The sequence below is a fragment of the Boleophthalmus pectinirostris genome, unplaced genomic scaffold (genome assembly GCF_026225935.1).
Source record: "Boleophthalmus pectinirostris isolate CB_2022bp ecotype Guang Dong unplaced genomic scaffold, ASM2622593v1 HiC_scaffold_23, whole genome shotgun sequence".
NCBI classification, from domain to species: domain Eukaryota; kingdom Metazoa; phylum Chordata; class Actinopteri; order Gobiiformes; family Gobiidae; genus Boleophthalmus; species Boleophthalmus pectinirostris.
Window position 1 is genome coordinate 34,633,462 of NW_026571207.1, and position 14,375 is coordinate 34,647,836.

The following is a 14,375-nucleotide window of genomic DNA, read 5'->3' on the forward strand; positions in this document are numbered from 1 at the left end:
GGTTTTAATCCTGGTTTAGCCCAAAATGTGAAAACAGGAAAATACCGCCCTGTAATCCATTTATTTCAACAAAGTAACTGTAATCCAATTACCACTCACTGAAACAGTAACTGTAACTGAATACAGTTACTCATAATTTGTTACATGTTACATTACATGTAATCTGTTACTCCCCAACACTGCCCATGAGATCATATCAAATCTGTATTAGAGCTTCCCACCGGCTACAGATCGACTACAGACACATTATTTATTTAAAATGTTGTTATTATTTTATATTCTGCTTGTTCTGGATTCAATGTTTAAGCAAAACTATTTTTAAACATTTATTTCATTAAGAAAAGATTTAACATTATTTATCTTGAAAGAAGAGAAAACATGCAGATGTTGTTGAAAATTTTCAGTAAATATTTAATGTGGCTCCCGACTTAGTCCCAGTTATTAATTTTGGCCTCTGTGTATCTGCGTTTGACCTGCCTGATCTACAGACTACAACTGTTTCACATCTTCAGCGGCAGTGTTGGGGAGTAACAGATTACATGTACCAGAGTTATGTAATCAGAGTACAAATTATGAGTAACTGTATTCAGTTACAGTTACTGTTTCAGTGAGTGGTAATTGGATTACAGTTACTTGGTTGAAATAAATGGATTACAGGGCGGTAATTTTCAGTTTTCACATTTTGGGTTAAACCAGGACTAAAACCAGGACTAAAACCAGGACTAACCTAGGTCTAAACCAGGACTAAACTAGGTCTAAACCAGGTCTAAACCAGGTCTAAACCAGGACTAAACTAGGTCTAAACCAGGTCTAAACCAGGACTAATCTTGGACTAGAATTTGGACTCTATGACCGCCCTTGAGAGAACCTTGAGCCCGTGGAGCAGGGCGTCTGCAAGGTGTGATCGGGCGTCAGCTGCGGTTCGCCCCGTGGAGTGTGGAGTTCTGCGCTGGTCCTTGATGACTAAGGCTGCGTTCAGACTGCAGCCTGAAGTGACCCAAATCCGATTTTTTGGCCCCTATGTGACCTGTATCTGATCTTTTAATGACAGTCTGAACGACACATCTGATTTTTTCAAATGTGACCCAGGACACTTGGATATGTGCTCCTAAAACCTGATACATATCTGATCTTTTGACATGTGACTTCAGTGTGAACGGTCAAAGTGCATTCATCCACCTACACGTTATCAACAAGCCACAAACGTCACTATTCTGCAGTGAAGTAGATGAAAATTGTTCATGAACTCTGTGTCACTGAAGTGAAGCACATCACCACTCACCACTCTTGGCTACGATTCCACATCCACGTGTTCTTGTCAACGGACGTCGCTGCCGCTGTCCCACAAACAAATGTTCATACAAAATGTATGAACAATGTTCTCTGCAAACTCAGAATGATTTAGGCAGTCAAAGATTACCTTTTTCGTCCTTCCCGTGGATCAGTCCTGCCCATCGCTTTCATCTTTCACTATTTTTCAACTCCGTTGGGAAACAGTTTGAACAGAGGTTTGCAGTCACACACAGCTGATTCCCTTTTACAGTTACGGAATTTCGCAAACCAATTTCTCGAGCTGTTTTCCGCTGTTAGGATCCAACAACCACACAATTGCCATGTCTGAATCCCAAAACTAAAATATGACAATATCAGAACCAGAAACAAAAGTGATATGGTTCAAAAGACTTGAAAAGATCGACTTTGACAATAGATACATCCCACTGGGAAAACAAACATGGTGGTTTGATGTTCACTTTTTTGGAAAATCCTTCCCAGTATGAATTGTGCAATGACCGGAAGTCTGAGATTCTTGATGCGTGTATTAAAACAGACTAGCCTATATTTTGTTTTTGAGTTGTTAAAAAGTCGTCAAAATGGTGCATACATAACAGGAAGCTAAACCAATTACAGTGTTGGCAGCAGTAGATTACTTGTGCTTGTAATTGAGTCAGTTTTTTAGCCATGTAACTGTACTTTTACTATGGATAAATATAATTCTGACTCTTTCCCCCACTTCTTTGTCATGTAGGCCTTAAAGTAGTCCTGTCACGATTCATTAGGTGCAGTGGTACAGTTGGTGTGCGCCCTCTTGTGGCGGAAGGTTAGAATATGGCGATTTGAAACAGATAATAAGTTTAACTGTCCTGGTCCGGTTTAGGAGTTTGGATTTCAACAAAAAACTAAAGTGTGGCAAACTGAAAAACTGTTGGCTAATGTTGACGGTAATATTATTTGAGAGGGATTTGTTAAACAGCACAAAATCAGCGAACATGAGCTTTAAATAAATCAGTTCTTTCTGGTCAGACTGTGTTAAAGGGCCCATCTCATGCAAAATCAACTTTTCAGAGCTTTCTACCTTCTAAGAGTGATGTGTGGGCCTTGTGTATGTCGCCAAAGGGTTTTTAAGATTGATTCGGCGTTTGTTTTTTTTTAAATTGCAGCGTATTTCTGCCACCCTCCCACGTGACAATGAACTAAAGCTGCTACAACGATGATGCGGCAGATACACCTATGACGCGTTTGACGTAGCTGAGAGCGCTTCACACCCACCCCCCTCCCCCGCTTCACCGCCTCCACCCCACATCGGCTGACAATTCCCACATGAACACCTAAACAAAAGCGACAGCATAAGCTCACTGCAGTGTCCATTAGGGACGGGCATGATTAGTCGATTAATCGATAATTGATCATTAAGAATTTCATCAACTAATCTGGTCACACTAACCCGTATTCCACTGAGTCGCGTCTTTTAATCCGACAGAAATTGACCGCATCAGCGACACAAGAGCTGTGGTTTTATCTTCACTTAGTTTATGCAAATTAGCGATGAGGTTTTAAGTTTTGTTTCTGTGAGAGTTGAACAAAACTGAATTAAACACATTATAATCTCAAACGGATCAATATGGCTCTAGAGTGGTTGTGGTTTATATGTCGTAAAGTTGAATTTATTTATGCAGATTAGTAGTGCAGATAGTAATAATAATGATGATCATTTTAATATAAAAACGTTAATGATTAATCGATAATCGATCGTTAATTCTTCCGACAATTGATTAAGAAAATTTCATCGAATGCCCATCCCTAGTGTCCATGATATAATAAGTTTATCTACAAGTGTTTATTAATACTTTACCAATCAGTAATGTTCAGTTGATGTGGACGAGGTGCTTGAGCTTCGTGCTCCTCAAAGTCCTCGTCCGATTCCAGGTCCAACACATGCGGCTGAACACGCTGTATCTCCATGATGAATAAAAGTTTATTCCTACCACTATCAGGGTGCACACCTGTCTCCCCCTCCCTCCCTGAGATGGCGGAGGAAGGGCGGCTCACTCGTCGCCTACGTCACGTTTGGAGGGTGGAGCCTGTGCTTTCTCAGGACGGGAGGGGGGATGAGCAATAGTCGGTCTTTCATAGTTCCTGGTCTGTGACTGTCTCCAAGACATCAGTAAGATTTCAAAACTATTGTGTAATGGATGTTCCAAAAACCCAAATTGTGCTTGTTTATGTGCAGAAGATACAATGTGAAAAGAGTTATTTTGCATGAGATGGGCCCTTTAAAACAAAGCTCAGATTAAAGTCTAATGTGAGTAACAGCTTCAGACACAGCAGTCCCTCCAGTTAGCTTCACCCTCCAGAAAATGTTGATGACCTCAGCTGCAAAATATCAACAGCCTCCTGAATTCTCCTCTCCTCTTCGCAGCCATGGTGGACGCAGCGACCGCCACACAGTTCCTGGATTCGAACCCTCAGTTTGCGAAGCAGTACTACGACGCAAACTTCCGGCCCAAAGTGATCGCCGAGCTCCTGGACAGCGGCCGGAAGAGCGCCGTGGACACCAGGAAGTTCCACACCCTGTCCCGCGTGGAGGAGAGCGAGATCATGCTGGACCTGGTGAGGGACATCCAGGACAACCTCCAGATGGAGAAGGCCGTGTTCAACCTGATGAAGCACCTGAGCTTTATGCTGAGAGCCGACCGCATGAGTCTGTTCATGTACAGACAGAGGAATGGCGTCGCAGAGCTCGCCACCAGGTAAACCACATGGACACTGGGACTAAACACACAAACCACAATCACGACCGCAGTGCAAAGAGGCCCTATTCACACTTACCGGAAGACGTTTGGAAACATGCGGATGATGACTTCCAGTGTATTATACATTATACATTAACTATAATATATCCAATAAATTACAATGAATAACTAGTGACTAAATATAATTATGTACAACTTCCAATATATTTCTTAAACATTTTCTTAAAACATGACGCTTGTGAACAGTTAAGGTTTGAGGGAGCGTGTTCCCAAGCACTATCGCTCTGTACTAAACTAAACTAAAATCAGATAAAACTGATTCAAATGTTGCTGTTATTTATCTGAAGTAACCAAAGAACAACTCTGTAAACACAAGGTTCAAATGAGACTTTCTGGGCCAACTACGACCAGTACATGGTCTTGTTACATGTCCAGCCAGCATATCGGCTGAACTGATATTTGGAATCTGCCGATATCTAAGCCAGCAGATGTTTCAGTAACCGGTGCAGCCCTGCCCCTGCAGTCTGGAGTTTGTCATCAGAAACAGCTGTAGGTGTAAAGCAGCGCGATTCTACAATATGACAATATGCATCATGTAACGTTACAACTCAGTTCAGTCCGATTACTTCAGAAGTATTGAAAAAAGTGGACTTAGTGTGTAGTTCCACAACAACTGTGTACATATTGAGGTGTGATGAGAATCCCACATCTGACATCTGACCTCTGACAGCCTGAAAATGTGTTCAGTTTGGGGCTTTATGTTTAATGGTCAAAGATCAGCTTGGTCCATGGTCAGTAACCCAAACTGGACACAACAGTTGATCCACATTTTCTGTCTATGAAACTGTGATTGTGGCAGGCACATCACTGCCCTTCTGCCCCAAGACAGCTGCAGCTGCAGAAACAATACCTCATCTGTGTGATTGAACTATGCACATCATTTTGAGGTCACTTAGAAATTATATGAAAATGAATGAGAAAAACCAAGGCAGAGACGATATGGAAGGAAGTGACAGTTCAACAGAACAAAAGCAGGAAGGAAAAAGTGGAAGCTCATATCTGAAAATACAACATGCACATAAAGGCTCATAGATCAGTTGTGATTTAAACTTTAAACTAGGTCTACAACAGGACTATTCCAGGTCTAAACTAGGATTAAACCAGGTCTAAAATAGTACCACAGTTTTCACAGATTATTTTTGATGCAAATAAACCTATGAATTGCAATATTACCAACATTACTAATTCAAAACACAATTTTATCAAACTTACACAATGGTAAAATTGAGTTCTACTTTCCAAAAGACAAGAAGTGAGCTATGATTACATTAAAGATACATTTCATATTTTTATATGTTCTCACTAAAGGCTTGTAGCAGCCAATAATACAATAATGGCCAATAATGTAATCATTTCTTAATATCATTTAAAGGAACAGTATGTAAGAAATATCTGTAAATGAATCACAAAATCACCCTGATATATCTCCAGACATGAAGGAATCATGATCATTTCAAATACTTTTATCAGCGACTACAGTAATCCAGCCTGAATATTCCCTTTCCCGTATAAACTGCAGCCCTCAGTCTTATGTTGATGTCGTCATTATGTGTATATTCTGTGTTTTGGCCTGTTGCTCCACCCTCCACCTCTGATTTTGGACACCTAGCTGCGAGCTCTCGTCTGGGGGAGGGGATACTACTATACTATACTGTACTATACTATACTATGCTCTGTAGTATTTCATATGTGATTGCAGTACCAGTTTTGGCCACAAACTTACTTACTTTAAGATTTATTAATTGAATTTAAAGTGTCATACTTGGAGATAAATTGTTCCTTGTGTCTCTTTCAAATAGCTGCTAAATTACCTCTAAAAATATGGACATTTTACATAATCTTCCATTAAATATAGGATACAAGAAAAGTATTTTTTTGTTTTTAAAGTAAACACCATCAATAATTATCTTTTCACATTTTGCCATAGATAAGGAAGCCTGCTGAAAACTGATACTGTCATACTGTGTACCCCCAGGTGCAAACTATGATAGTATATGAAGAGATAAATCCTTCTGACTGCTAGATGAGAGTGACAGGTAGGTAGAGAAAAAAACAAAACAAAGAAACAAACAAAAAAAAACAAGAGAGTGTGACCAGGTCTTTCAACTACTATTTGAAAGAGACAATAGTAACAATACATTCTGAAGTAGTGTGACACTTGTAATTTAATAAATAAATATTTGATTAAGTGATATCAAAGAAATTATTATATTAGTGGCTACATTGGAGAAACTAAAGAGCTACTTCACAAGAGGATGAACCAACACAGACGAGTGAGCAGCAGTGGACCCCAGTCTGCTGTACATCTCCACTTAAAAGCCACAGGCCACTCGTTTGAGGACAGCGAGGTACAGATTTAAGCCAGACAGAAAAATTGGTTTGAGAGGAAAGTGAAAGAAGACAAGACAAAGCGAATCCTTCTCTAAACAGAAATGGAGGCCTCAGACACCATCTCTCTCCTATTTAGGTGTGGAAGCTCCATTATGGCCATGAATTGTTCTGCTAATTAGACCCCACACCCTGCACAGATCAATAGGCCGAAATAACTATAGTTAGTTAGCTCCTCCCTGCAGATATAAGGAAGTGTCCACCAGCATTCTGACTAGAACTGAAGAAGTAGCTTGAATGAGCAGAGAAATGTCTTCAACCAAACTAACTTTTGTCCAGTCGACAAACTGAATTTTCTCCTCATGGATTCTACCTGGACGACTGAGGGATTCTTCACACATTAGTGGCTGCAATTATTTCATTTTAAAGTTTTTTATTATTATTATTATTAAACCAGTCAATAATGTGATAACTAACAACTTACTACATTATTGCATCAGCTTATTTCATGATTGCTTCAGTCATTTTCTTACATTACTGGCAAGTCATTACATTATTGGCTGCTACAGGCCATAACAGTGATCAATGTGTGAGTGAGGGGATTTCAAGTCTGAATACAGATCACACATCACAACAGCTGCCTGAGAAAGCTCCACACCAGATGAATAAACAATACAACAGTCTAACAGCCCCGTGGTCGGCCTATTGGAGTTGTCAAAAGTATCGAAAATCAGATACTAATCGATACTAAAACTAGATTCTCATCGATACAAAAAAGCTTTAGAATGATCCTGAGCTGTATCAGAACAAGTATAAGAGCACATAGACTAGTACGCTCGTGGACCACTGTGGAACCTACTGGAACACTAAGAGATTACACAGATATAAGAGCACGTGGGAACTAGGGCCGGGTATCATTAAGAAGTACAATCACTTATCATGTGAATATATCTCGTAGGTATAAAGAAATAATCAATACAAGAGTAGGAACATTTGAAAAAAAGGTATAGTCTCTATTATCTGGATTTAATTCCCGCCTAACATCTATTAGGCCAGTTTCGCTACATAATCCTTTTAACATTTTTGAAGATCTAGGGTTTCAACCTTTTACCTGATTTAGGTTTATCATTTGGGGTCAGTGTTAAATTCAGATCTCCCCCTAATATGCTTAATCCTTTACAGTTTTCATTAAACAGAAGTACCATGTCTGAAATGAATCTAGGCTCATTCGAGTTGGGCACATAAACATTTAAAAAAGTGACTGGAATTCTCCTAATATTCCCTGCTATTAATATGAATCTGCCATTTGGATCTGTAATCAACTTTTCTAAGACAAATGGAGGCGGCTGCAGAGTGCGATGGGCACGTTTCACTTCTAGTGGCGACTCCGGGGTTAGATTAAGCCATCTTGGTAGCATTTGTTGCACATATGTAGTTATTTGTTGGCCTTCAGATTGTTCAGGGAGACCCATCAATACTAAGTTTTTTCTCCGCCCTTTGTTCTCTAAGTCATCTGACTTAGCTTCCAGCGTTTTAATTATATTCTGAGCTTGATGTAGTTCACGTTTTGTCGCATTTAGCGTGTCCTCCAAGTAGGAGATCCTTTGTTCTGTAGAATCCAAACGTGTTGGATGTTCTTTGAGCTCAGTATTAGTTTTTGCCAATCCGTTTTTAACTCTTTCCCCCATGAAGACGACATTTGACAACCCCCCCTGTACCCTTAATGACGTCTTTTGACTCCTCCGCTGTTTCACTAAAGTCGTGATTTGACGACCATTAGAAACAGCTCGGTTTTTCACATTTAAACAGACACTGTGATAGGTGGAGGCCACTACAACCCACACTAGGCTGACCAATAGGATTCAAGGATATGTTTTTGCCGATTTTTTCCGAAGTTAATCGAAGTAGTGATGATGGTAGCTTCCGGAAAAAACACAACACGAACCACGAGCAATGGAAAGATCGCGGCGCTGCGGCACCCAGTTTTAGAAATAATGAGCAGTGGACGTATTTTATGGATAAGTTTAGAGAAAGTGACTTTTATAGATTTCAAAGTGATGATGAAGTTGATTATAAAGTGGAAAACAGCGATAGCGACGGATTTTCGGGGAGTGAAACTTATGAAGGTGAGAATGCCACTGATGTGTCTGTGTGGAGTCCTGTGATATCCAAACAAACTATCGGGCTTTATACTCAATTATGAACCAAAATTGCCCTGAAATCCCAGGCTATTCCCATTGCCCAGGCTAGTCCTTTAAAATATTTCAGTCTTTTTTTCCAAGATGCGATGTATAACAAGAATCGCTACAGAAAAAACACTTATGTGGAGATCTGCGCACGAGAAAGTAATCAAGATGACAAATACTGGACACCCACTGACGGGGAAAAGTTTTATTATTGTATTATTATATTATAATAAGCTAAATGAGTTGAATAAGTTAAATGGAAAAAATGAATTAGGTGGACACAGGTGAACAACAGGTACAAACAGGTGCACACTTGGCTTTACTGTATCTGGTGATATGAAATCTCTTTAAATACTTTGACAAAGTATATTTTTTTATGAATATAGTACTCAGAACATGCAGATATCAGATGCTGAATGTAGTTTTTTGTTTTCGATTTTGCACCTGACCAGGTAAACTCTCATTTTCAGTGAGCTGTTATAAACCTGTAAATGAGTTGAATCACATTTAAACATCCATAAATGAAGAGTTCAGAGCCTAAGGTTCCCAGAGATACAAATATGTCTGTGTTACAAAACCCCGATCCCTCACTCAGCCTTGGTTACGAATTTAAAAAGTCAACGCCAAAACGAGAGGCACCAGCTGTTCACCAAGAAACACCTTCCACTGCAAAGAGACCAAGACTTAATGTTGCTGTAAAACCACAAGAACAAGAAAGTGCAGCTCAGTGTGTTTGTCTTCTGCACCTCTCACTTAACAAACAGGATCCTGCTTTGATGGTGCTCTACATACAAAATGTTCGCTGCAAACTTGGGATGATTTAGGCAGTCAAAGGTTTCCTTTTTCGTCTTTCCCGTGGATCAATATTACCCATCGCTTTCGTCTTTCACTATTTTTCAATTCTGTTGGGAAGGGAAACAGTTTGAATGGAGGTTTGCAGTCACACACGTCTGATTCCCTTTTGCATTAAAGCAGTTCGCAAACCAATTTCTCGAGCTGTTTTCCGCTGTTAGGATCCAACAACCACACAATTAAAGATGTCCGAATCCCAAAACTAAAATATGACAATATCAGAACCAGAAACAAAAGCAATATGGTTCAAAAGACTTGAAAAGATCAGCTTTGTCAATAGATGCATTCCACTGTAAAAACAAACATGGCGGTTTGATGCTCACTTTTTTAGAAAATCCTTCCCAGTATGAATTGTGCAATGACCGGAAGTCTGAGATTCTTGATGCGTGTATTGGTTTTTGTCATCATCCCACGTGACAGACAAGTGCGTGTTTGATTGGTTGGTGGTGTGTGTGGAGCGCTGGAACTTGGCGTGAAAAAGTCCAACTGCAGTACCTTTTGTGACCTGTAGAGTCAATCTTAAGCACACTTAAGCACACATAGTCATGTTTTTGTGAAGTGTGGAGAACTTGAAATGTCTGCAATAGACATATCAGCAACGTCTCCTTTATCCATTCCAATGATTTCCCTTATGGGACCCAGGATTTTGAACCCCACAAAAAATTTGTTCCACACACCGTGAGTGTGTGCTCAGGTCTTGTTCCCCACATAGTAATAAAAACAAACACACACACACGCACACACCAGTGCTTCTCAATTATTTTCTGTCATGCCCCCCCTAGGACGAATAAAACATCTCGCGCCCCCCCGCGTGACTATAGATAGTATCATTTGTCTATAAAATTGTTATAAGTACACCTGTGCGTAACACTGCCACCTTATATGATGCCAACAACGCTCGCTGGTTTACTGAAGTAGCAGTCACAAGCGGGATGATTGTCGGCAATATTCGGCACGTTTTCGCTGAAAAATCTCAAGCGGCTTATCAGAGTGATCGGGGTGTAATGTATTTAAGTGACGCCTTAATTTATTGGGCTTCATGCTGTCCGCTGCCAACATTTTTAGACACAGTAAGCACACCGGTCTTTCCTCGTCTCCCACCGTAGTCACAGTGAAGCCAAGCGCTACATACGCTTCGTCATATTTCCTCGTCTTAGCTTTCGGGAGATTTTCGTTTGTCTCTTTATCTCCGTCTCTCTCCACCTGTCTTCTCATCCCTGTTAAATATTTTTTCATGGTGTCACTTGAGGGTCTGCTACACTTCGTGTCTACACTTCATACTCAAACTCTGTGCTGTGTGCAAAGCACGCATGCTCAGTGCAAACAAAACTCCTACACCACCAAGCGAATGCTCCCTGCGCACACTCTGCCAATGAGAGCGCCACTGCCCCCTAATGTAGTGGAAGTGCAATTGCACTTTATTCTAAAGGCCAGTTCAGACCAAAGCGTCAAAGCGTCCACTTTTTTATGTAAAGTCTATGTGGACGCGCGACTAGAGCGTCCTGCGTTTTTTGCGGCGCGTTTTCGGCGTCAGCGCGGCGCGAATCTGGCGTCAGCGCGGCGCGTCTTCAGCGTTTTGGCGTCAGCGGCCAAGACGCGCGTCCAAAGCGTCAGCGTCAAGAAGTTGAAAACTTTTTCGCGTCAGACGCGCCGCGTCAACCAATCAGGGACGAGTATCCAGAGACGCAGCGACGTTATTATCAGGAAGAAAGACCCGAGAACCAGAACGAGAACCACAAACACGAGCGGAGAATAAATATATACACCACAATCACCGAGCTGATCGCGAGGAATACACCAGGACCGGACCAGGACCAAACCAGGACTAGACCGGGACTAAACAAGGACTAGACCGAGACTAAACAAGGACTAGACCGGGACTAGACCGTGATTAGACCGGGACTAGACCGGGACTAGACCGTGATTAGACCAGGACCAGACCGTGATTAGACCAGGACTAGACCGGGACTGATCCAGTGTCATTAGCGGAGTAGAAATATATATACGCCCCAGTCGTCGACCCGATCTCCTCCGTTGATGTTTTATGTCATAAAAACACTCTCAGTCTGGTCTGATATTGTTTCGGGAAAAAGAGCGGGACCGGGGTCTTGTTTCCAGGGCAACGGATGCGCGTCGAGTATTTTTGTCCCGTTCGTCCACGGCGTCAAAGACGCGCGTCGGGGGGCGTCTAAACTCAAATGCAAAGGCTCCAAATAGAGGCGTCAAGGCGTTTTTTGACGCTTTGGTGTGAACGGCCCTTAAGACAGTAAAAAACATCTAAATAAAAAAATAAAAAAGCATGTTCCCCGAGGTCAAACGCGCCCCCCTTGACGGAGCCTCGCGCCCCCCAGGGGGCGCGCCCCACTATTTGAGAAGCACTGGCACACACACACGTACAACACGCACACACACAAACGCACACACACGCACACACGTACAACACGCACACACACGCACACACACACACACACGCACACACACACGCACACACACACGCACACACAAACACACACACGCTCACACACACACGCACAACACACACACACGCACAACACACACGCACACATACACACACGTACAACACACGCACGCACACACACACACACACACACGTACAGCACGCACACACACACACACACGTACAACACGCACACACACACACACACACACACGTACAACACACGCACGCACACACACACACACACACGTACAACACGCACATACACACACGTACAACGCACACACACACACACAACACACAACACACACACACAACACACGCAACACAACACACACACATAAGCGCACACACACGCAAACAACACACACACACAACACACGCAACACAACACACACACATAAGCGCACACACACGCAAACAACACACACACAACACACACACACGCACACACACAGCACACACACACACACACAACACACACAGCACACACACGCTCGCACAACACACACGCACAACACACACACACACACACACACACACACACACACACACACACACACACACACAACACACACACACACACACACACGCACACAACACACACGCAACACACACACACACACAACACACAAGCACACACACACACACACACACACACACACACACACACACACATATATATAAACCAGCCAGTAATGCTTGTTTCCATAGATATGTCAGTGTTCTGCTTGGAATGTTCCACAGTGACATTTAAACATCTCCTCCACATTTTACATTTATTCAATTACAGGTGGTTTTATAACTGTAACTCAGTATGGTTTGGACTCCATGAAGATAGAAAGGTTTAATGCCATACTGTGAAACATTCCAGACACAGCAATAACATCTCCGTGGAGAAGAGCATTTGATGGACCCTCCACCAGAAAAGTGACACAGTGCACCTTTACTTACTATTGCTAAAACCTGTGAGACGTTTTGTTTTCCATTGCAGGCTGTTTAACGTCCACAAGGATGCCGTGTATGACGACTGCCTGGTGCCCCCGGACAGTGAGATCGTGTACCCTCTGGACATGGGCATCGTGGGGCATGTGGCCACCACCAAGAAGATGGTCAACGTCAAGGATGTGACTCAGGTACACGCGCTAAAGCAATGTACTGCAGAAGAAAATACAGATGAAATACTGAAGCTGACTGTGGACTCTGCTCTGTCTGAAGCTCTGTTACTCAATTTAAACTTTAATCTGAGCTTTATTTTAATAGGTGAGTTTCAGCTGACGTATTGTTATTAAAAGCCCGTGTTGCATGCTGGGAAATATTTTGGTCGGAGGTAAGAAACATGATAGCGGTCAAACACAGTGCGTAACCTCGCGTATTTATCCCCAATAATGGTAAATTCCTGCTGCATTATCGGATGCACAAATAGAAGCACGGAAGAAGGAAAATGTCTTTTTTCGTATTCTGAGTGAAAAGAACCGCTAACGGTGAATTAAACGGCTTTCAAACATTCACAGAGCAAACGTAGAAGATCCTAACAAACCGTGGACTCCAACAAGTTCAACAACACATCGAGACTCTTGGAGGTTTTCATCTTTTCTGCTGTGAATGGCCCAGGAGTTTCCACCAAGTCATTGTGGATATCGCCCAAGTGAATATTTGTCCAGGTAGTTGGCGATTCCGACCAGAAATTTGGTTTGGTCCAGGCTCTGTCGGGGTTGAAAAGGGTGATTTTTTGTCCGTCGATGCTTATGACCAATTTCTGGTCAAATGGTCTTGGGTCCTCTGCCGTTAGACTGGATAAATAACTGGGATCAACACCCTTTACGTGCTTTCTCACTCCGTCCGTCATGTTATAATAATAATAATAATTCCCAGCATGCAACGTGCGCTTTTGTCAACAATGAAACTCGCCTGTACAATCTGACCAGAAAGAGCTGATTTAATTGGAAGTACAACAGGTGAGCTGATTTGTGCTGTTAAACAAGTCTCACATAAAATTACAATCACAAAATAAATCAGCCCAAAAATACAGGTCATAGTTATTCTCTCGTTTTAAACAATTATCTGCATTGTCCATGAAAAAAAACATGTTGGTCAACCTAAAATTTTTATATCTAAGGCTATGGTCAGACTGCAGGGCTTAATGCTCAGTTTGGATTTTTTTTTTTTTTTTTTGTGAAATTAGATTTTTTTGCGAAGTCGTTCACAGTTCCAATTAAATGTGACTTGTATATGATGTCCAGTGTGAACTTTAGATGCTCCAAAAGTGTCCCTCATGCACATTGGAGGACACAATGACGTTACACGCAGAAGAAGTTGCCTAAACGCTGAGCTTGTCTCCCCCACGGTCACTTTGTTGGTTTGAGTCTTTAGTCTCTTTGTATTCTGGCTCGTAGGATCTTTATTTTTCGTTGGCATTGGAGCCAGGACGCCTGTAGCCATTTTTGTAGACGCTTGTAG

General features: G+C 41.9%; 1 protein-coding gene across 1 annotated transcript in view; it reads left to right on the plus strand.

Moving 5' to 3' along the window:
• The first annotated feature begins 3,699 nt into the window (after positions 1-3,699).
• Positions 3,700-14,375, plus strand: part of pde6a (phosphodiesterase 6A, cGMP-specific, rod, alpha) — a 92,363-nt gene continuing 81,687 nt past the window's right edge. Inside the window, exons 1-2 of the mRNA XM_055158972.1 lie at positions 3,700-4,028; positions 12,910-13,051. Coding sequence (XP_055014947.1) covers positions 3,700-4,028; positions 12,910-13,051 — 471 coding nt within the window. The remainder of the gene's footprint in view (positions 4,029-12,909; positions 13,052-14,375) is intronic.